Consider the following 23,537-nt stretch of genomic DNA (forward strand, 5'->3'; position numbering starts at 1 on the left):
TGAGGGCTTAGTTCAGTGTCTGGCACATGGCAGGTATTCCATAGATACGTGCTTATGGATTAAATGTAATTTGGAGGTTGATAAGTTCATAGTAAAGGCAGAGTTCTGTGTACTTTCTCTAGCCCCTTAGCTTCCGCTCTTCTCTCCTCTCCCCATACCCTAACCCTGGTATCAGAGAGCCTGCAAGTTGTTTCCCAACATCTATCTATCTATCTATCTATCTATCTATCTATCTATCTATCTATCTATCTATCTATCTATCTATTATCATCTATCTATAATCTATCTATCAATCCATCTATCTATCTAGATATATACACTTGACCCTTGAACACACAGGTTTGAACTACACAGGTCAAACCTGTGTAGTTTATACACAGAATTTTTTCAATAAATATACAGTCGACCCTACATATCTCCAGGTTTCGAATTTGCAGATTCAACCAACAGCAGACCAAAGACAGTATTTTTCTTTCTTTCTTTCTTTATCTTGTTCCTTTGTTCCTTTCAGTTTTATACCCCACATATCAGTGAAATCATATGGTTCTCAACTTTTCTCATCTGACTATTACAGAATTGTACACTTGAAACCTGTGTAACTTTACTAACCATTGTCACCCCGATAAATTTTAATTTAAAAAAAAGAAAAAGAAAACAGTATTTTTCTATCCTCGGTTGCGAATCCACAGATGCGGAGGGCCAACTATACCCATTGGTCTATCTATATCAGTTTATAGAAGACACTTGAGCATGCATGGATTTTAGTAACTGTGGCAGGTCCTGGAACCAATCCCCTGTGGATACCGAGGGATGACTGGAGTTAAGTGTTTGGTGAGTCAAAAGTTATTTATACGTGGATTTGCAACAGCGTGGGTCAGTACCCCTAACCCCAGCGTTGTTCGAGGCTCAGCCGCGTTAGCCTTCCTCTAGAGTAATAAAAGCCCTAATAAACTTTGCCAGAGACCGCTTAGAATAAAAGTCACGTTCCCCAGCCTCCTTTGGAGCTAAGAGTACCATGTATCTAGTTCTGCCCGGTGGGCGAAACTGACAACTGCATTTTCCAGGATGTGCCTTATGGGTGGAGGTACACCCATGTTCGCCCCTTTCCTCCTTGCTGGCTGGAATGTGGACATCATGGTCAGAGCTGGCGCAGCCACCATGGATCATCACGTGGAAGGGAGCCTTGCACCATGAGAATGGTGGAAGCTACAAGAGCCTGGGACCCTGGGGATCAGGCAGCCACTGCTCCAACCTGAGCTGAACCTCTGGCCTAGCTGTACATGACACAGCCCTTGGTTATGCCATTGTTGTTTGGGCTTTTCTGTCAGGTGCAGATGAACAAACTAATCCTAAATGACACACAGAGGTGACTGTCAAACTGACTTCTGGGAAGAGGAGGGAATAAATGACTCCAGGGTCGTGGAGACAGAGCTGGCTGGGGAGGAAGACCCCTCTTGCTGAACGGGAGTCCCTGGCTCATGCCACGAGCTGTCTCCCACCTCTTCTCCTTCCCAGCCCCTTCTCCCTGACAGCGCCAGCCTCCTCTGGGCTTTGAAAAGTTCTGTTCTTTCCGAGGAACAGCTACTCCAACAGATTCCCTCTCCCTTTGGAATGCTCCAGACATGCCCCATGGCAGGTCCAGGGCTGAGGGCTGCTGCCGCCCCTGTTCCCCACAGTGACATCAAAGTTCTTTGTGGGGTGTGGAAGGTAATCCCTCTTTCCCAACCCCAGTCCTCACAGGCACTACTAGGTAACAAAGTCAGTGCCTCCTTATCTTCTTAGCACGCTCTCCCACAGCCTGCTGCGTTTGGGGGTGGGGGTGGACACAAAAGCAGGTAAAATAGGAGGAGACAAAGACACAGGAGTCACAGGGAAGTCATGGGCACATGTTATCGCACCGACACAGGATTCTCAGAGCCCAGTGATTCAGAGCAGGGGCCGTGGGGGCTGCAGAAGTGGGAGAAGCACTCCCCACCATCAGGGCTCCATCCATCCATTTGTTGTCTCCCCTCTCCTTCCCCAACCTTGGTTGTCCCAGGGCTGCCTGCGGGACAGAGCTCGGGAATAAAGAGAGGTCTTGGAAAACGGTTAAGTACCCAGCTAGTCTTTCTAGTCACTCGCAGTTCTTAGCGTGACACTTTCTGGGAAGGGTCTGAGGGACGGTGTGACCTTGGACCAGTCCCTTGGCCTCCTCCAGCTTAAGTTTCCTTGGGCGTACCCTGAGTACGTGTGGGGCGGTTTGGCTTTCCTTAGCTGGAGGCACCTGGGAGGCAGTGCGGGGGTGGGGGGCGCAGGGCCGGGCAGCAGCCGGCCGGGACAGGCTGAGCAGCGCCACGGGGACGGCAGGGAGGCTTTCGCGGGCCGGGGCTGAAGGCCGGGGACCCCGCCTGGCCCCTCCCGCGGGCGGGGCGGCCCCGCGCCGGCTCCTCCCCCGCGCCCGCCGCTGGCCGCCCGCCCGGGATTAGTCGTCGCGCGCGGTTCCGCAGGTGGCAGCGATGGTTCAGTCCTGAGCGCCCCGCCATGGCCGGCGCCCCCGGGCCGCTCCGCCTGGCGCTGCTGCTGCTCGGGGCGGTGGGCAGGGCCGGCCCCCGCCCTCAGGTGAGGCCGTGGAGCCCGGGGAAGGGGGGAGGCGGGAGCGCAGCGGGCGGCGGGTCCGGGCTGGGGCGGCGGGACTTGAGCGAAACTCCGCGACCGCAGGCAGACGGACCCCAAGCTTCGAGGGGAGTAGGGACTGGGGAGTTGGCGTTCTGGGCTGGGTGACCGAGGTGGCTTGGCCGGCGGGCGGCTCTCCCATCCCGGGCGCGGCACCCTCTTCCTGTGACCGGGGCCCCCCTGCCAGGGCGCCAGCTGCCCCGCGGCCGCCTGGAGCTGACTTCTGTGCCGCGGCTCCCCAGACACTTTCCCAACTCCTTCTCCTCGGAAACCCGTGCCGGCCGCCCTGCCCCGGCCCAGGCTCGCCCCCTTCCTGACCTCAACGTCTCCCACTGCGCCTTGACCCTGCCCCGCAGTGCCTCCCCGCAGCCTGCCCGCTCGCTGGTCAAAGACCCTGAGACGGCTCTGGGGGACAGAGAGAGCCGGGGGTGGACACCCAGCTCCATTACCCACTCACCAGCCCCCCGGCACAGCCTTTAACTCATAGCCCCAGGGACCCTGCGGTGGCAGCTTGTTGTCCTTCCTTGTGACCTCCCAGATGGAACTCGAGTGCCACCCCACCCCACCCCCCAGCCCCTGCGGCAAACACGCCGCTGGAGGCTCCTGCTCCTCTGGAAGCAGCCAGGCCCCCCTCACACTGGCCTGAGCCCTCCTTCTGAGCCCCCCTGATGGACAACACACCAGAGCACGTACTGAGACACACAGACACCTTGGCCTTCTCCATGTCCCTGGAGAGCAGGCCACAGGGTGGACCCCAAAGCCCTTGTCCTTGGCCTTCACTGTCCTCCCTCCTCCAAGCTCCGGGGCTGGGGGCCATCCATGGTCAGCCTGCTTTTGGACAGGGAAGTTGTGCAAAGCTGCTGTGAGATGCTCGAGCAGAGAGGAGGCACAGGCTTGGGTGGCCTGCCTTGTGTCAGGGAACTGGCTTTTCCATTGCCTCCCATCCCTACCCTCAGACCTAAAACACCGAGAGCTTTGGGGAGTGGACCTATACAGGCTTTGAGATGTGTCCCAGCACAGGTGGGAGGCAGGGTGAGGGGCCATGGCCTTGGCAGAGGCTGACTCTGCCCCTTAAGAATCCAAATGTGGACGGATGTAACTCCCAGCTAAGGCGCCAGGCCATTTTCGGTCCCCAAATTCTTTTCCAGATTTCTTTCCTCTCCCTGTACCCCAGGACAGCCGCAGGAGACACCCTCCCTCCCATAGCACCTTCCCCCAACCCCTCAGCCAGGCTTTGGCTTCCCAGTGCACTTGGGATATTTCGGGAGCCAGGACTGCAGACCCATTACCTGCTTCTCTCTCACCTTTACTCCTCCTCTAGGCTGGGCTGGGCTGGGGGTCCCATCCTGTTCCAGGTCAAGTTTAAAAACCGGTTTGGATTAAGGGAAGAGGAGTGGTCCTGGGGGCTGCCTGTCTTCTCCTCTTTTACCCAGAGGAGTCGGGCTCCTTGAACCTGCCATGTCTTCTCATCCCCTCATTTCTCAGCCCTGGGCCAAGGGCAAAAGCCAAATATCCTGAGGTCATAACAGGTGGGGCGGAGGCGGAGCAGAGAAGGGCAGGATGAGCTGGTCTCTGAGCAGAGAGGAGGGAGCTTTGGGGCATGCTCTCCTCGGGGACCCTGCGCATCCCCAGGCATCCCCAGCCCCCGTGGAGATCTGAGCGACGCGGCCTTGGAGGTTAGACTGCAATAATTATGACACAACCTCATGCCCGTGTGTAAGACTCTGAAAATGGCAAATCTCACATTCTATTTTCTGTTCATGAGATTGGTAAGACTCCCCTCCCCCTTGCGTGTCACTGATGGGGGGACAAAAGCTCAGAAAAGAAGGATTTTCTGTGTAAAGTGACCCAGCGGTTTCGAGAGGAACAAGGGGTGCAGGGCTGGGCTGGTGCCTAATTCCAGCCTACCCCAGCGGGACTGAAGGAAGAGCACAGAGTGAGCTGTCCTCTGTCAGGTCTGGCCAGGCTGGAAGCAGCTTCCTGCAGGCAGGGCGATGGCTGATTGAGCTCCAAAGAAGCAGACCTGGGCCACTTTCTTGCTGCTGGAAAGGACCAGCCACCCTCTACCCCCATTCCTTCTCCCAGACCCCTTTGACGGAGCTGTTCTACTGAGGAGACAGGCAGGCCTTTGACACCCAAAATTAGAACGAGACAAACCTGAATTCAACTATCGGGTCTGTTGTTAGCTGGACGCTTGACCGTCCAAACCGCAGTTTTGTCATCCAGAAATAGGTGTCACCAGCTCGACCGTACAGGGCTATGGAGAGGACTGAGACACTGGCGCCCTGAGACAGCAGCTTCAGTCGCTTGGGGGAACTGACTTGTTTGTCCTGAGGAATCTGAAAGCCTTCTCCAGGACAGCAGAGTAGGGCTGTGGGGACTGGCCTCTGCACTCCAGTGAAGGGTGGAGGGAGTCCAGGATGCACAGTGGTCAGTGAGGACAGGGACTGCCGGTGGGTGCAGGGGCAGGAGCAAGCAGGACGTCACACCCTGCTCTCCAGTGCGTTAGCTGTGGCCTGCCTCTAGGCAGATTTCCGTGTGTGTGTGTGTTAGAGAGATACAGAGATACAGTAACAGACAGGTAGAGAGAGATAGAAAGAGAGAGACCAAGGGGTGAGGGGTGTGGGCTCTATGAGCCTGTTTCTCTGTGTAGTTGTATGTAATCCTGTGTGTGGCAGTCTGCCTGTGTGTGTCACTGTGTGTGAAACATCTCGGCATATAATTGTCTGTGACAGTGTATGTGTGTTTATGACCCTATGTATGACGCTGTACCTATGGGAAGGTCTGTGTGTGTGTGAGAGAGAGAAACAGTGTGTGACTGGGTGTCTTCCAGTATGTGTCCGTGTGTGGGTGAGAGAGGTGCTTGTGACAGAATGAGTGGCTGTTTCTCTGTATATATGTATGTGACAGGGTGAGTTAAGTATATGTCAGTCAAGTTGTGTGTGTGTGTGTGTGTGTGTGTGTGTATTTAGGGGCAAAGTCTCTGCATGTGAGTGTGTACATGCCATCTGTGTGGGTTTGCATGTGTGAGAGAGACTCTGGGTCATGTGTCAGTATGTAAGCATGTGCTCAACAGCGTGGGTGATAATGTGTGTGACAGTGTATCCGTGTGAGGGTTGTTGTGCCTGTGAGAATGTGTATGCAGTTTTCCTTTCCCTGTCCCTCCACTCACCTTTCAGGAGCTCTTAAAAAAAGAGGGGGAGGTCTAAGAGCCCCACCCCGCCAGGATGCAGGGGCCCGTGGTGATGGTTTGGGCTCTGGAGGAGGCTCGGGGTCCCGGGAAGAGCCAGCAAGGAAGATGGTTGTCTTCGGAGATGTCTTTCTCCTTTTGGGAGGCCCTCTCCCATTATTCCCACCTCAGTGGCCCAGAGAGGCAAGGTCTCGTTCCTCCTCCCCTTCAATCAAAAACGTTCCCAGAAAAGGAAAGAATCTGATGCAGTCACATTGCGAACTAAAATTGTAGGAGTAATTGTTCAGGTTATCAGCCAGTCTTTGGAGAGAGAATGCCTTCCCAGGGTGTGGGAAAGCCCATCACCTCGAAGCGACTACTCATCCACTTCTCTTTCTGCTCGTCTTCCTCCTCACACCGCCCACTTGTACAGGGCTTGTCAATTCATAAAGATTTTCACCTACTTTAGCTTGATGGATCTGTGCAGTAACTCTTTGAGAAGAATGATGTGCCCGTTTTACAGGTGAGGGAACTGAGGCCCCAGAAGATTAAAGGGTGTCTAATCAGTCTCATATTAACAAACAGAGCTGGGGTTTAAACCAGGAGGCCAGAGGTCTGGGTAGTTTGTGACCCTCTGTTCAGTGCTTGCACACCACTCTCTCCTGGCATTCTCTTTCTCACCTCCTGCTTCCTCTCCAAACTCCTGAATCTGAGAGACGCCCTCTCCTTATGGTAACCTCCACCCTGGGCATTGTTGCCATTTGACTTCAGCCCCTTCAGAGAGATCCCATGAAGCCTGGTAAGTCCCGATTCTAAAACCTGCCAACATGCCCTCACCCTGGCCCTGGAGGCCCCCACTGCCTCCCTGTTCTCTGGGCCAGCTCTGCTGCCCTGTGAGGGACAGGGTCACCCCCCGCTGTGTCCTCCCCACCACTCCACAGCCCCAGCACCACCTCACCAGGCTTGGAGCAGGGAGTCATATCACAGGAGAATGACATGGGGGAGGGGGTGGTTGAACAGGGCCTTGCCTCTCCTTGCTGTTCCCTGTCCATCAGCGTGGAGTCCCGAGCGTCCCACTTGGCTTTGCTACCACCTTTGGTTGCTGCTGGAAGATGTCACAAATTAAGCAGATGATGTGTTCATCTCCTCCTTTTGAGAGTTGGCGAATCCTTGACTATGCATTTTCCATGTGCCAGGGGCTGTTCTAAGCATTAGCTCACTTAATCCTTGCAACAAGCCTACTTGCAACAAGCCTATTATTCCCACTTTGCACATGTGTAAACTGAGGCTAGACGTTAAAACTCTTGCACAAGGTCACAAATTTAGTTTATGAGGGACTTATTTATTAACTCCGGGTCAGGCCCAGGTCCGAGTCCAAAGCCAGGGCTGTTCCGCCTCCTCTGTGTTTCTGTGCTCACCTGAGCTCCCGGGCCCTGCTGCCCTGGGAGGCCCCAGCCCTGCCCAGACCAGATAGATCCAGGCCTCTGTCCCAGCTCCAGCCCGCCGCTCTCTCCCTGACCCAGAAGGTCCTCCTGCACATCAGCCCAAGGCTTACCTCTGTTCCACGGAGCATCCGTGTCCCCACCGCTGCACCTTTGTCCCTGTGGAGGCCTTCTGCTGAAATGCCCACCCTCCACCCTTGCTAGCCCAGGCTCTCCCCCACCCACCCCGCTTCACCCCAGCTCACCGTCCCCAGAGTCCCCCAGGGCTCTGGAGTCTACACTGAGCCCTGCCCCAACCCCTCCCTGAGCACGTTCCCCCACTGCCTTCACCATTCTGTTCAGAAAAGCATTTGACCCCCCCCACCCCCCCACAGGTGGCCTGGGGACTCTCTCAGGCCAGGGCTGTGTCCTGTATGTTTGTGCCCCCCCATACCCCCCACCACCACCCAGAGCCTGGAAAAACATGGCTTCCATAAACACCAGGTTGGGGAGAGGCCTGAGGTCTGGGTAGTTTGTGCTGGGGGGCAGGGGGCGGTGATGAGCAGTGTTTGGAGACTCTGAGCTGGTGCTGGAAGAAGACAGGACCCTTGTTGTCAGGAAGCTCTCTTTCTGAGGAGAGAGACACCGCTGTGTGTGCGTGTGTGTGTTCTCATAGTACTTTATTTTTTAATTTATTTTTAATTACAGTTGACATAATATATATTAGTTTCGGGTGTATAACATACTGATACAACATTTATATAACTTACGACGTGATCACCACAACACGTCTAGTGACCATCTGCCACTATAAATGGTTATTACCATATTATTGACTATATTCCTTATGTTGTACGTTATATCCCCATGACTTATTCATTTTATAACTGGAGCCCCAGTCTGAGGGGAGGGACAGCCCTGCCCTCAGGGAGCCCCAATCTGAGGGGACACACGGCCCTGCCCTCAGGGAGCCCCAGTCTGAGGGGAGACTCAGCCCTGCCCTCAGGGAGCCCCAGTCTGAGGGGAGACACGGCCCTGCCCTCAGGGAGCCCCAGTCTGAGGGGAGACACGGCCCTGCCCTCAGGGAGCCCCAATCTGAGGGGACACACGGCCCTGCCCTCAGGGAGCCCCAGTCTGAGGGGAGACTCAGCCCTGCCCTCAGGGAGCCCCAATCTGAGGGGACACACGGCCCTGCCCTCAGGGAGCCCCAGTCTGAGGGGAGACTCAGCCCTGCCCTCAGGGAGCCCCAATCTGAGGGGAGACACGGCCCTGCCCTCAGGGAGCCCCGGTCTGAAGATAATTTCATATCAAGCGCTGCTCAGAGCAGGTGACAGGGAGGCCTCTGTCTCGAAGCTCCCTGGGTGTTGGGCCAGGCTGGCCTTCATTGTGCTGACCTTAGCCTTAACCCTACACCCCACCCCCACCCTGAGACTTCTGGTTTCCATGGGTGTCCTTGTCCCCACTCCCTGGCCCAGATATACCTTCTGCCCCAGTTCCCAGCAGTGACCTCGCTTCCTGCCTGCTTTCCTCGTAGAAAGAGATATCAAGGGGCAATCTCCCCAGCCTCTCCCCGCTCCCAGCACCAGTAGCTGCTGCTTTCAGGGACTAGGAGAAGAAGGAAAAGGGGTTTGAGTGGGGTGGGGGTTGATCCTCCAGGCCTGGCTCTAGTGAAGATGGTGACCCCTCAGTTGTAGCTAAAATCATGCCACTGCCTCTGCTGTTGTTGAGTTTGATTTCTTGTTCACTTTATTTATTTATTTATTTACTTACTTATTTATTTAACAATTACACTTGACTTTGCCCTCAGGTAGCCCCACCTCTGGCCTCAGCACACTCACTCCAAGAATGTGTCTGGGGCTTCCTAATCTGTAGGGACCAGCACATGACAGCCGGTGTCTTTACAGGTGGTGTCTTATAAAAGAGGACTCAGCTTAAACTGGGGAAAGGTTACTCAGAAACCAGATCCGGCAAGTGATTAAGCACCACCAATCCAAAAGCAAGCTATTTAGATTTCAGCACACGTGTGTATTTTTGTGATTTCAAAAAAGTCAAATTTTGTTTTAAATTATGTATAAGCCCTAAATTTTATACAAGAGGCTCCCTGGTCATTTCAGCATCTGCAGCCTCTACATGAAGAATATTTATAATCTTGAGCCTAGTCAGGAAAAAATACAAATGAAAAAGAAACACAGTCCCAAGACATATCTAAAGGAAGTGCACAAAAATGTTCAGAAGGGACCATTCTCCGTTTGGGTCTCTGTGCTAAAAAGCCAGTTCTGTTACCACCTTATCTGAAAATTGAGATTATATTCCCTTGTTCACAGATCGGGGGGATCCCTCCCATTGCAGGCCTGATCTCCGTGTTCTAGAACTTTCAGGACTCCTCCCACTCCAGTTGCTAGAAGCTGATTTGAATATTTGATCTGTGTTGTTATGTAAAAGGGGACATGGGGGGGGGGTCCGTGTTGGCCCCCCACTGGCATCATTGGTTGTGCCTGAGGGACGTAATGGGGTTGCATTACCAGGCTGTGAGGTACTGAATCCCTCCACACCCCACACCCTCCAATAACCATCACAGTCACTGATCTGGGGGACTCCGGGATCTGGCCTCAGCTCTTCTCCTTGGGGTGCTGTGTGACCTTCACTGAGTTCCTCTCCCACTCTGGGCCTGCAGTTCCCCTGCTAGAATGGTTGAAAGTGTGAGAAGTTTACAGGCAGGCTGATGGGCCCAGGGAAAGGAGCCCATGGCAATGACAAAGCTTGAGGCCCTCGGGATCTCTGTGCTAGGTGAGGTCAGATGAGACCGTGATGCGACACGCTCCCCTCCACCTGCCCCACTCACCCGCAACAGCTTCAAGTCAGTAGACATTTGCTGGGCACTGCTACCCATCAGGCTGTGCACCAGTCCCCTGGGAGGAATAAAGATGTAAAAACATTTCCCCGGAGCCCTCTGCGGCGGCAATTTGTTTTCCCCTTCTCTCAGAGATGCCAGTGCCTCGTAGAGTTTGGGGCTCTGAGGTCCCTGGAAGATCAAGAAACCCAGAGTGTGGGGGGCAGGGGTAGAAGAGAGGTTGGCTGCATCCGAGAGCCCCCTGTTTCTGCCCCTGCCCCCAGGGTGCCACTGTGTCCCTCTCAGAGACAGTGCAGAAATGGCGAGAATATCGCCGCCAGTGCCAGCGCTTCCTGACTGAGGCTCCTCCCCCAGCCACAGGTGAGTCCAGGTGGGGCCCTCAACCCAACCAACTCCCTGAAGGCTTGAAGACCCCAAAGCCAGCGCCGGGCATCATTTGCTTCTCTGGGACGCCGTGTCTGCCCTTTGCCTTGGGCTGCCATCTCATTGCTGTCTATCCCCTCATCCCCGGCTTGGGTCCCTCAGGAGCAGGGCCCTGGCCTTTCCATTCTGTGTCCTCTTCAGCACTTCACGGCCTGTGCAGGGGCTGGAGGCCCGCCCAATCAACATATTTATAGGAATCAATGTATTTGGGGAGGGGGGTAGTTTTTAAAGAGCACAATATTGGAGACAGGCCTGGGTTCAAAGCCTGACCCACAATCATAACACGGTGACCTTAGGAAGCTTATTGCAGCCATGTGAGCTACCATTTCCTCCTCACCTGTGATGTATAAGTTAAGAATAGGCCTATAGTTTATTGAGCACTTACTATGCTCAGGCATCTATGTAGCATACACTGTTTGCCCCCACAAAGCCCTGTGGGACCAGGATTGCCCTCATTTTACAGATGAGAGAACAGACATTAAGTAATGTGCTCAGTCTCACCGTTGGTAAGTGGCCAAGTCCCCTTGCTTGGCACCTGCCGGGTGAGGAAAGTGGCATATAGCAAGTGCTAGCATCAGTTCACAGAGTGCAGGTTTCTGCCCTGCCAGCCAGCCTCCAGGGTGGGGAGGGGAGAAAAGGGGCAGTGCTACGGTCAGGCCTGGACTCAGGACTGTTCCCCTGCACCCAGGCCTGTTCTGCAACCGGACTTTTGATGACTATGCCTGCTGGCCAGACGGGCTGCCCGGCTCCTTCGTGAATGTCAGCTGCCCCTGGTACCTGCCCTGGGCCAACAGCGGTGAGTCCCTTCCCCTACACATGGACTACCTTTCTTCAAGTCCAGGAGGCCAGGGTGGGGGCTGGAGCTGGGGCCGGGTGCATGCTGCTTCCTTTCCACTGAGACAGCCCTCCCCACCCCGGAAGGACTTTCGGTCTCCTTATGCGTGGTCTGCCCGTCTTTCTTTGAGGGGAGAGGGAAGGATATCAGGTGTAACCTGGGCCTGGGGCCTGTGCTGACAGGTGGGGTGGGGGGAAGTGTGGGGTCTGACTTAAGAGAGAAATGTGAACCCCTCATCCAGTAGTCAGGAAAGGAGCCAGGTGGGAACAGATACTGGGGGTTCAGGGAGGGGCGTTACCCAGAGGTGTCATTGCTCTGATGTATTTGTATGTATGTATGGTGGGTGTCTGTAGGTGCCCCCTAACTGGCCACCTCCTGACTCTTCAAGGGTTCACTAGTCAGGTGAGCCCAGGTGTGAGTAGTGACCAGGGCAATGGTGGGGTTGTCCCTCAGGTCCTCAGTCCTGACTGTGGGGACACCCTGCACCGGGGAAGGTGTGACCAGATAAGTGAGAGGGTCACTGGAGTACAGGGACTTACAGGAGCTGCAGGGGGAACTTTGACTGGAGGAGTAGTTAGTGTGGCCCCCCGCCTCACCTCTCCCATCTATCTAAGGCACCAGAGAGGCTAACAGGAGACAAGCACCCTGCCTCAAGGAGCTCGGTAAGGGAAAAAAGACACTCTCTCGTAATAATACTAATAATTACAATAACAGCTAATATATTTATGGAGTACCTGCTGTGTGCCAAACAGCCCTAAGGGCCGGCTGTTTATTTCATCTTTACCCCGTGGTTATGCTTCTTGTACAGATGAGAAAACAGGCCCCAGAAAGTATAAGCCACTTCCTCCTAATGACGTGGTAAATGGCAGAGCCAGGATTTGAACCCAGCCTGTGCTCTTAACCACTATGCCTTGAAGGGACCCAGCAGAAACCAGCCCAGAAGCAAGTGTGAGAATGAGGTCATACTGTGGAAAGCCAGCTGTCTTCCTGGAGGAGGCGGCCCCTTAGTGGAACACCAGGGCACCTGGACGGCCCTGGCATGAGCTTCACCTCAGAGCTCAGGACTCAGGTTAGATGAAGCGCTGGCAGGAGTCCTACAGAGGCACTCTCTCTTTCTCCACCCTCCCAGGACACCCGCCTCTCCCTGAAGGGGCGCTGGGAGAGTCAGCCTGGAAATGGGCAGGCACCTGGCTAGGACACAGAGGGTGCCTTCACACAGCACTTTTGTGGCCTGCTGTAAGCACCTTACACACCTACACTCATTTCATCCTCACAGCAACCCTATGAGGCCAGTACTCTGATTATCCTCCCATTTTATAGAGATGGAAACTGAGCACAGGGATGCTAAGTGACTTTTCCACGCTCACACAGCTTGTGAGTAGCAGACCCAGGACTCAGTCATGAGTATGATCTAGACTCAGTGTTTCATTGCTACACCACGCTTCCTTGAATGAGTATGCATGCGTGTGTGTATGTGTGTGTGTGTGTGTTTGTATGTATGCATATACGTGTTCCTGGGCGTGGAGACAGCTGAATGGCCTGGGCCTCTGCTGGCAGTGAGCTGCCTGCCCTCTCCCTGTCGATGGAAGAATTGAGTCTTATGATCCAGTGGTTCTGTTTGCTGGTGTTCTGAGTGGCTGTGTGAGCTTGAGTGAATTCCCAGACCTCTCTGTGTCTCAGCTGGCTCACCTAGGACATGGGACAGAGCCAGGCGATGGGGGTGTTGGAAAGGTTACAGATCCTTGAAAAATGGTCACTGTTAATTTTTTCCTCCCACCCTACTTACCTCACCCATCTCCCGCAATACCCACTTTCCCTGCCTCCCAAAGGTTTGAGACTGGCTCCTTGGCCAGACTGGGCTGTCCTTCTAGACCCCTGGGAGCCAGGCGCAGGACAGGGTTCATCACTCAGCACTAAGACGCCCCCAGCTCTGCCTGCTGCTCTGGGCTCCATCCATCACCTTTAATTTTATTTGAGCAGGAAATAGGTCCTGGTGGTGCCCGTTTATGAGCGAACACAGTTTTATTGCTTTCTATATGAAGATAACGGCCGCTGCACAGGCCCCCTGCCAGCCTCCACACCCCGCCCCCCCCAGTCACCAAGCTAATTCACTCCCTTTTTTGACACTCAGAATCACCGACTCTGCCTCCCTCTCCCCTCTCCCTGAGTTAGGGATCCTCAGAGACACCGAGCCCGGGCTCCCTCAGCATAATTACTATCTCTGGTCTGGCCTGGCCATCCCCTGGGCAGAGGCTGGCATGGGAGCTTCCCTCACCCCACCCAGGGCATGTAAGAGCAGGAAGGGGGCAGTACTGGAGCTTTCTTGGGCCGATCAAGAGAGGAGCCTGTAGAGAAACTTCAGTGTGAGTTAGGGGTGGGCAGAAGTTACGGGGGAGGGGGGACGGGGTGTCGCAAGCAGGGTCCTGGCAAAGAAAACATACTCAGCTGGGAGTTTGAAGAGAATTTACTGGAGGGGCCACTTTCAGAGGCTGGACAGGGCTAAAGGGCCAGTAAGGTACATAAAGCACCAAGGACTACGTCTGTGGGAAGCTTAGCATCCCTAGACCTGAGTGGGGCAGGAATGGGACTGTGGGGCTCCCATGACAGCTGGCGGTCATGGTGATGGAAAGGTCACCCAGCAGGGCTGTGGCCACAGAGGGGTGAAGCCATTGCCGGAACCTCCGAATCAAGGCAGGAAGGGAACAAGGGAGAAATACCCCAGCTTTTCTCTGCTTCCACCCTCCTACTTTCTGCCACTGTCCTCCATTAGTCAAACCAGTAGAGGGCAAGGGAGCCAAGCGATACTGTCCACAGGGGTGAGCCTTCTTGGGTACAGAGCAGGGCAGAGGAATGAGTGAAATAATTAAATTCCAAACAATTACCGGACACCTGGGTTAGGTCTGTGTCAGGAGCTAGGAATGCCAGTGAGACCATAGGGGTGTGTGTGTGTGTGTGTGTGTCTGTGTGTGTGTGTGTGTGTGTGTGTGTGTGTGTGTTGGGGAGAAGAGATGACCTCTCGCCACGGGACTGAAGAGGTCAACTCAAGGGCGCAGGAGGTGCTGCTGAGGGAGGTCAGAGCCACCTTTTCTGCCTGGGGTGTGGCATCAGGAAAGCTTCCAGAGAGGTGACATGAGGTCAGGCCTAAAAGAACAGGCAGGTAGAGAAGGGGGATGGAGGGCCCTGCATGAAGGGAGGACATCCAGGCACCACCTTGGAGGAGGGGCCAGGCCTCAGGCCTCTGAGCTACACAACGGCCTCGGGAAGGCAGCTCTTGAATTCCGACCCCTATAATTTAGAATTTGGGACTCTGGATTGCATGGAGAGGGCAGGAGCAGATGAGTCAAGGAAGGAATGGGTTCAAAGGAGATGCTTGGTGTCAACAAGAGTTTCTCTGTAAACCAGTTGGGTGGAGTGGCTTCAGAGCCTGTTGCTGTCTGGGGCCTGCCCACAGCCTCTGTTTACCCACAAACAGCTGATTTGTTTGTTACAAATCATTCTGTTCTCTTTAGCTGCATTCCTTCCTGAGCCCTACCTGTTTGTTAGCTTAGTTCTAATTACACGAGAGTCATAAAATGCTTTCAAAGTAGTCTATCACTCACAATTCTTGGAAACTCTGACAGGTGCCTCTGGAGTAATATTGAACTGGGAGCTTTCCTGGCAGGCCGACGTTGCTAAAGGGAGACTGAAGCCGGAGCTTGGCGCTGGAGGAGTTCTGGCTGAGGTGGTGTCCTGAGCTTCAGCCTCAGAGAAGGGGTGCCCTTTTGAGAACTCAGGGTGGGGGCAGCAGCAGGACTCTCATGGTGACAATGTTTTTGAAGGCTCCCAATATACCAGGCACTTCACGTGCTTTATCTCCTAATCTTCACACTCAGAACTGGGAAGTCATTATGGTTCTCATTTTACGTCGAGGAATCTGAGGCCCAGGGAGGTCTGCCCAAGGTCCCATAGCTGGCTGAAGGCAGAACTAGGATTTGAACTTGAGTCTGTGTGGTTCGGAACCTGAGTGCCTTCTCATGGGCCATGAGGCGATGCACTGCCTCTTAGCCTCACCTTAAGCTGATGCCTTCCGTTCGAGCCCTGCCATGGACCTACATTCCACCACTGTGAGGAGGGCCTGTGACTACCCTCCCTTAATCTCAGCTTCCCATCTGTAAGATGGGGGCCCAGTCATCCTTGCCAGCCACTGTTGTTGCCAGGATGCAGGAGCTAATGGATTCATGAGCAGCTCTCCTCAGCCCCGTGTGCCCGCATCCACGTGGAAGGGTGGCTGTTAGCTTGATTACAGACGCTGCTGCAATTTCCGGGAGGGGAAGTGTTTAATTGGGGGTTTTGTTTCCAGCACCAGGGTCTGACTTAATGAAGTATCCCTGGGCCTCCTGGCATGTGGCCGGCTGCCTCCTGGTGTTGACAAGACCGGAGCCAAACCCCTGACTGATTTACCAGCAGCTCCTGGGCCAGATAAAGCTGGGCCGATAAGCAGGGCTGTGCCCTGACCCACTCTACCTCCAGCCAAAATGGGCATCTGGGGACCACAGCCCAGCCACGAATCAGCCCTGGCTTTTAATATTTGCTGCTAATGAAGGATAATTGACAGATGTACTCATATAGACTCTCTCAGGGACGAAGTGATCCCTTGACACTCTGCCAGTAACACGCATATCTGTTCACATACCACGTCCCTGTCCCCCGAGCGGGCCCTGAACAGAGGCTCTGACCTTTGGGAGGACACTGGCCAATCCAAGCCTACGGGAAGGGCAGAGGAGAAATGGCACATGGCCATTGTTGACAGCAGCGAGAATGGCTGCTAACTTTTGGTCTTTGGAGGCAAAAAGCTGGGGGTTTGAATCCTGACACTACTTCCTGGCTGGATGACCTTGGGCAGGTCACTTAGCCTGGTAGAGGCTCAGCTTCTTCATCTGCAAAATGGGATTAACTGTGCCTATTGGGATGTGCAAAGGTGTCAGACATACAGCAGGAGCTCAAAAACAGATTCTGTGAATGCAGAGCCTGCAGAGAGGGTGTGTGTAAGGGGCTCGAAGGGCGGGAACCAGCAATTATGGAGTGCCGGGTCCTGAGCCAGCGGTGGCAAGTGGGTGTCATTAGGGCCACACTGCCATGGGCCGAGTCCTGGGTAAATGGGTAGTTTGACAGTTTGTGCCCCTGTCACCATGTCTCTCCCATCCGCGGCCCCTCTGTCTCCCTCTTTTCTCACCTCAAAACGGGCGGCCAGAGGAGGCTCCAATATCAGTGTATCTCATTCCCCGTGGAGTCCCCATCACTGCTCTGGGGTTATCGACCACTGGTTTGGCCACATGTCAGAAGACTTGTCCCCTCGTGAAGAATCCCAGGCATCCACCCAACAGATAACAGACACATTTGGGAGCCTGAGAGGGGCCCTCCAGTGGCTAAAATCAGACCAGGTCCCTTCCCTTTTCTGACTTTGTCCTTGCCTGATTTTGTCCATAAATGCCTTGGGGGTGGGAGATCTGGGGACACGGCTCTTCTCGCTGCCTGCGGAAGTCCCGCCATTAGACTTTCAGGTTTTTGTTTCTCTTCCAGGTGTAGTCTCTTTTAAAATGCAGGTCCTTCTAGAAGGAGTGATGCTGCAAGCTGACTTACGTCACTGTATTACCAGATACTTCTGTCTCCTGAACAGAGGCCTGGTTCAGGGTTTGTTCATGGCAGGGAGAAGGAGAAAGGAGAAGAGTGAGCAGGGGGGCTGCAGTGGGTGACTGGAAATCAGCCTTCAGGAAGGACGAGGGTCTGACGGGCAGACCCTGCAGGGGTCTGCACCAGATGCTGCAGTAAAGGTCTCTTGCACATCACAATGGTGGGTGAGTGGGCAGAGGCTTTGTGAACTGTAAACTAGAGCCCCTGTTCCTAGATGGCAGCGTCCCTCCTGTGCCCTAGTGGGGTGGGCCCTGGGGCTGGCAGCGCTCCCATCACGCACACATGTAATGAGCCTCTTCCCACAGAGTTCTTATTGCTATCTCTCCACCTGGAAACTTCTGCTCTGCCACTGCCACCCAGGGCCTCGGCGGCTTCTCCATTCTAACCTCCCTCACACCGCACCTTCCTCCCACAGCTGGGAAAGTTGGTCTTTAAAATTTTCAGTCCCTTAGAATTTTAAAATCTTTGAAAATTTGCCCTGGTTCCAGCTTCCCTCCTTGCTCCCCCTATACGAGCCCCACCACACACACACACACACACACACACGCACGCACGCACGCACACACGCACGCACCACCATCCCCAGTTTTCTAGCCCTAGGTTCAGACGCATTTTCCTGCAGGGAGATGGTAAGCCTTTTAGCCCCTCTTGCGACCCCTCAGCAAACCTGGGGGCCACAGGTCACCCACCTCCCTGGGTAGGAGGACAGTAGGGCATGGCAGGGAGACCGCCACAGCATCCAGATACCCAGATGTAATGTGAGTGGGCACAGCTCTGCGGGGCCTGTGTTTGATCTCTCTTGGTTTGCATTTCTGAGCACTTTTTTGGTTTTTTTTCTGGGACAGTCTTTATTCCCTAGACAGGGACGGTGCTTCCTTTCTCCTTCAGACTGGGCTTTCCCTGAGGACTGCAGCTGGCTCTCTCCCCGCTCTCACACTGGGAGGTCCCTAAGGACAGTCGCCATCTCCAAGTACTGGGGGATACTTGAAGGGAGGAGCTGAGTCTCACCACCTTTGAATGGCGGGTCTCCAACGGCTGTGTACCTACCATTGATTATGTATTCCTGTTAAATCAGGTGGTCTTTGAGAATAGGACTGTGTCTCTCCCATCAGCTTAGGACTTCTTAAGGGCAGGGCTGTGTCTCCTCCCTCAGACTGGGGCCCCTGAGGCACGGTGGTGTCTCTGCCTTCCTCTCAGGAACTCCCTGCCCACTTTGTTCCCAGGATCTGCTGTACTTGAGGAGTGTTGGAGGGAGGGGAGCACTGAGTCCTGAGAATCGGAAGTCACAGCAGGTGGCTTTGGGCTGGTAGGGCCACACTGGTCCATGCCCGACCTTGTCAGTAGTGTGATTTGAGGCTGGCGGCAGGGGTGTGCAAATGGGCTAGAGTCATCTCATCTGAAAGACATGGCTTCATCAGACTGCATGGCAGGGTAGCCAAGAGGAAAGGCTGAGGGTGGGGTTGGGTGGCCCTCACCTTAGTGACTGCCTTTCCTGTCCCTGGGCCAAATGGGCATATGACAGGCAGGAAGGCCCAAGTGTGTGTGTGTGTGCGGGGGGGAGGGTAATATGGTTTGTGTGTGTATGTGTAAGAGGTGTAACTAAGCCCAGTTTGTCAGTCCTGGGGGAGCGTGGTGACCCCAGGGTGGAGAGGAGTGAGAGGCATGTGGCATTGGGCCCAGGCTCAGCTCCCGCGTGTCTCCCCTCAGTGCTGCAGGGTCACGTGTACCGGTTCTGCACAGCCGACGGCCTGTGGTTGTACAAGGAGAACTCCAGCCTGCCCTGGAGGGACCTGTCGGAATGCGAAGAGTCCAAGCGAGGGGAGAGAGTGAGTTGAAAATGGGGACACTGAGCCAGCGAAGGGTAGCAGGGTCCCCGCTTCATTAGCATGAGGACCCTGGGCATTGGCTGGGCTGGTCTGTGGTCATCTTGTCCGTCCCTCGGCCTCTGGGGGCTTTGCACACCGTGCTTTCTGGACAGAGGTGGTGTGTGTTCACCTCTCTGGCCTTGGAACAGGGCCGTGGAAATCGGGACCATCTCCATTGGTTATTCTTTCTTAGTTCTGGGATCCCTGGTGGGACCTGACTTGGGGCCCCACATCTACCTTATCCCGTGGGAAAGAAGGATGTGGGAGAGGAGGGCGTGGGGTGCACCGTGTACACTGTGTCCCCGTTGCACAGAGCTCCCCGGAGGACCAGCTCCTGTCTCTTTACATCATCTACACGGTGGGCTACGCTCTGTCCTTCTCCGCTCTGGTCATCGCCTCGGCCATCCTCCTCGGCTTCAGGTAAGGGACCCGGGGCCCAGAGGGTGCTGCCTCATCCTCACTCGCGCTCTGTCCCCAAATAGAGGAGGGGGCACCAAACCAAAGAACAATGCGGCAGGGTCTTAAGAGATCTCCAGTGAGCCCACACCTTCGAATATGAGGCTGAAAACACAGGATACGACGCTGTGTACTTAGTCGAACCTCTACTGAGTAAATGTGTGCATATAATACTGCAAAAAAGGAAAAACAAACACCACAAGCACACCCACAAAGTACACACTCCAAACCTTAGCAGTGGATGGTAGGATTAGGGGAAACCCTCTCTAGTGAGCCTGTGTAGAACTAATCAGGAATTCTGTGTGATTCTAGACAAGACCTCGGGGTTTTAGAGATCCGGCTCTCTTTGGAGCATGGCAACCCCCGTGGAAAAGGTCTTCCTAGACAAGCCATTCCTTCCAGAGTACCAAGTTCTTCCCACCACCTCTGCACTTGGTGGGGGCAGGCCGGGGGGCTGGCTTCAAGGGCAGGAGGGATTCTGAGGGCAGGGAGCTCAGACACCCACCAGCAGGAACAGGAAAACCGCGTTCCTCCTGTCACCCCATGGCAGCTGGCGCCATCAATTCTGGGCACATAGTCAGTACTCAATAAAAGAGCACTCAATGAATATTCTCCCCTTTTGTTATGAAGTATTTCAATGATCCGAATATACAGTGGCTGATACTGAGATTCCCCTGTCCGGCCTAAGAACCACACAGTTATACTTCCCAGGGTAACGCTCACTCCCTGCCCCTTTCCCCCAGAGGGAACCCCTAACGAGGCTGCTTCGAATTCCCATGCAGCTCTCTGTACTTTTACTGCATTTGTAAGTATCTGCAAAAGTATATAGCGTGGGTTTTGCTTACTTTGAATGGCATGTTGGACATATATTCTCCTGTTAGACATATTATTTCTGGCCCCACAATATGTTTTTGTGAGACTCGGTCACGTTGATACAGGTAGTTCTGCTTCATTCATGTGAACTGTCACTCTGTACTGCACTGTAGGAGATGTCACAGTTTATCTATTATCCTTTTAGTGGACATTTGGAGGTTGTTGTTTTTTTCTGAATTGTAAACCTTGCTACAATGAACGTTCTTACCTGTGACCCCCTTGTGCATTTCTCCAGAGGCACATTCCTGTGAGTAGAATTGCCTAGTCTGAATACCACGTGCTTTTGCAAATTTATTAGGTGTTGGTCACTTGTTCTCCAAAGTGATCATACCAGTTTGCCCTCTCACCAGTAATAAACGTGAGAGTTCCCTTCGCTTAACATCCTCGCCAATATTTAGTATTTTCAGACATATGTAGTGCTGCTAATCTGAAGTGCGTGAAATATCTCATTATGATTTTAATTTGCATATCCCTGATTCCTAAAGAGATCAAGCATGTTTTTATGTTTTACTCTGAGAATTGCTTGCTCATAGCCTTAGCTTACTTTTTTATTGATTTATTTGGCTTTTTCGTTTTTAATCTTAGGCATTCATTATATATTCTGGATACTAATCCAGGAAATAGCCTCCCTTAGTCTATGGTTTGATTTTTTTCACTCACTTTATGGTGCTTTTTACACACAAAAATCCTTAATTTTAATGGAATGAAATATAGCAATTTATCTGTTTTTATTGATAAACAATAAATGATCAATTGATAAAAATCAATGTTGTCAATTGATCAAAAATGTATCAATTTTTCCAAAGACCAGATTTCATCATGGTCTTATTTGCGAAACCTTTCTTTATCCTAGGGTCATAAATGTTGCTCATCCCTTATGGTTCTTTGATGCACCTGGAATTTATTTTTGTCTATGGTGAATATTAAGTTTAATTTCATTTTCCCATGCATACATATAGTTAATTGTCTCAGGGCCATTTTCTGCCAGCCCGTCCTTCCCTCTCCGTTTGCCTACTCTGCCAAGCAGCAAAGGTCATCTCTGCCTGGGTGGGTTTCTGTCATTTGCATCCTCGTCTGTTGGGTCTCTTTATCTGTCCCTTCACCAATACCATGGTGCCATAGCTACTATATATTTCTTAACATTTTTGGATCTCATTGTAGCAAGGGACCCTACTTAGTGGTTCTTTAGGGGTGTCTGAACGATTCTTGGCCTTCGGCTCTTCTTAATAAGTTTTTAAATTTTATTTTAAGAAAAACCAACATTGTTGGAATTTTTGTTATAGCTGTGTTGAATTTATCGGTTAATGTAGGGAGAATTGAAACCTTCAAGATAGTGAGTCTTTCTACCTATGAATGTGGTGTTATATTCCACTGAGTCTTGAGTGATTTTAAGTTTTATTGTGTTCTCCATAGAGACCTTGCCCATCTTAGACGTATTTCTAGGTAGCCACTTAAAAATATTGTCAATGAGGGGCAGCCGATTAGCTCAGTTGGTTAGAGTGTGGTGCTCTTAACAACAAGGTTGCCTGTTCGATCCCCACATGGGCCACTGTGAGCTGCACCCTCCACAACTAGGTTGAAACAACTACTTGACTTAGAGCTGATGGGTCCTGGAAAAACACACTTAAATAAATAAAAGTTTAAAAATATATATATTGTCAATGAATTTTTAAAATTTACTTTTTAATTGTTTATTGCTGATGTATATAAACATACAGATCAGCAACCTTGCTGAACTTTCTTAGTAGTTCCAGTAATTTATGGGTCAGTTGTCTTGGATTTTCTATGAAGATCATCTATAAATAAGAACAATTTTGTTTCTTTATTTCCAATTCTAATACATTTTTCCCTTGCCTTATTATAGTGGCAAGGATCTGTAGTAAAATGTTAAATAGACGTGATGATAACTTCTTAAGGCTAGATGATCCTTTTTTTCTTTCTTTTTTCTTGATTTTAAAGGGAATGCTTCTAAAATTTCTCAGTTAAGAATGATGTTTGCTCCCAATTTGGGTAAAGAGCGCTTTTCAGGTTAAGAAATGCCCTCATAGTTCCTGTTTGCTATGCATTTTCACATGAAAGGATATTGAAATTGTATCCAATGCTTTTTGAATTCTTACCCTGTGCTTAAGTCCCAGTCTGCCTCTGTAAGGCAGCCCGGAGGCGGATAAGACATGGGCCTCGTCATCCAAAAGCAAAGCAAAGTCCCCGTTCAGGAAAGCGGTCCTCACATATAAATCACTTGGGTTACATACACATGCTTTGTAGAAAAGAAGATGCCACAGACAGAAGGATAGAATATGGACGGGGGGTGCGGGAGGGCGGGTGGCAGTGACCACTCAGCTTAAGCTTTCATGGCGAGGCATGACTTGAATTAAACAAAAGGATTTTCAAGGTAATGGGGGGAAAGGGCATCCTTAGAGAAAGGAAGACAGGAGCACAGTCCCAGAGCCAGAAACATGCCTAAAGTGCGTGTTAGCCTGAGAATTAGGGATTGTGGAGCAGAACTGGTGGCCATCTTGCCAGGCAAGGGCCCTGCTTTCTCCCACAGACACCTGCACTGCACCCGGAACTACATCCACCTGAACCTGTTTGCGTCCTTCATCCTCCGAGCACTGTCCGTCTTCGTCAAGGACACAGCCCTCAAGTGGATGTACAGCACGGCGGCCCAGCAGCACCAGTGGGATGGGCTCCTCTCCTACCAGGTGTGTGGTGTGGCCAGGAAGGGCCCAGGGAGGGAGGGAGGTCAGGAAAGGCTGGCCTCCCCCGCACCCAGGCCTGGCACAAAGAAAGGCAAGAGCTGCCCAGGCCTGGTCCTCAGGGAGCCCCCAGTTTGATGGGAGAGGCAATCCACCCTGGGGAGCCCCCAGTTTGATGGGAGAGGCAGTCCACCCTGGGGAGCCCCCAGTTTGATGGGAGAGGCAGTCCACCCTGGGGAGCCCCCAGTTTGATGGGAGAGGCAGTCCACCCTGGGGAGCCCCCAGTTTGATGGGAGAGGCAGTCCACCCTGGGGAGCCCCCAGTTTGATGGGAGGGGCAGTCCACCCTGGGGAACCTCGGGGGGAGACACAGACCCTGCCCTCAGGGAGTTCTCAGCCTGACACAGGGGAGTCGTCTTTGAAGACAGACCTGGGCTTGAATCCCAGTTCTGCCACTTACTAGCTAACTTGGGCAGCTGAGCCTCAGTTTTCTTACCTGACTGAGGATATTATTCTGTCTTCCACCCAGAGAGTGAGGATTCATTGAGCTAAAACAGGTCAGGAAGTCAAGTTCTCAGCACTAGCCCTGGCCCAGGGGGAGTTAGCTCTCTTGTCCTGCATTCAGCA

The 23,537-nt window shown here is 52.9% G+C and overlaps 1 protein-coding gene across 1 annotated transcript in view; it reads left to right on the forward strand.

Annotated features, from left to right (window-relative positions):
- Nucleotides 1-2,466: 2,466 nt before the first annotated feature.
- GLP1R (glucagon like peptide 1 receptor) overlaps nucleotides 2,467-23,537 on the forward strand; it is a 33,499-nt gene continuing 12,428 nt past the window's right edge. The window contains exons 1-6 of the mRNA XM_033094340.1: nucleotides 2,467-2,598; nucleotides 10,357-10,453; nucleotides 11,205-11,312; nucleotides 18,729-18,847; nucleotides 19,200-19,306; nucleotides 22,764-22,917. Of these exons, the coding sequence (XP_032950231.1) occupies nucleotides 2,521-2,598; nucleotides 10,357-10,453; nucleotides 11,205-11,312; nucleotides 18,729-18,847; nucleotides 19,200-19,306; nucleotides 22,764-22,917 (663 nt within the window). The 5' untranslated portion in view covers nucleotides 2,467-2,520. The remainder of the gene's footprint in view (nucleotides 2,599-10,356; nucleotides 10,454-11,204; nucleotides 11,313-18,728; nucleotides 18,848-19,199; nucleotides 19,307-22,763; nucleotides 22,918-23,537) is intronic.

This window comes from Rhinolophus ferrumequinum, chromosome 3 (assembly GCF_004115265.2).
Source record: "Rhinolophus ferrumequinum isolate MPI-CBG mRhiFer1 chromosome 3, mRhiFer1_v1.p, whole genome shotgun sequence".
NCBI lineage: Eukaryota > Metazoa > Chordata > Mammalia > Chiroptera > Rhinolophidae > Rhinolophus > Rhinolophus ferrumequinum.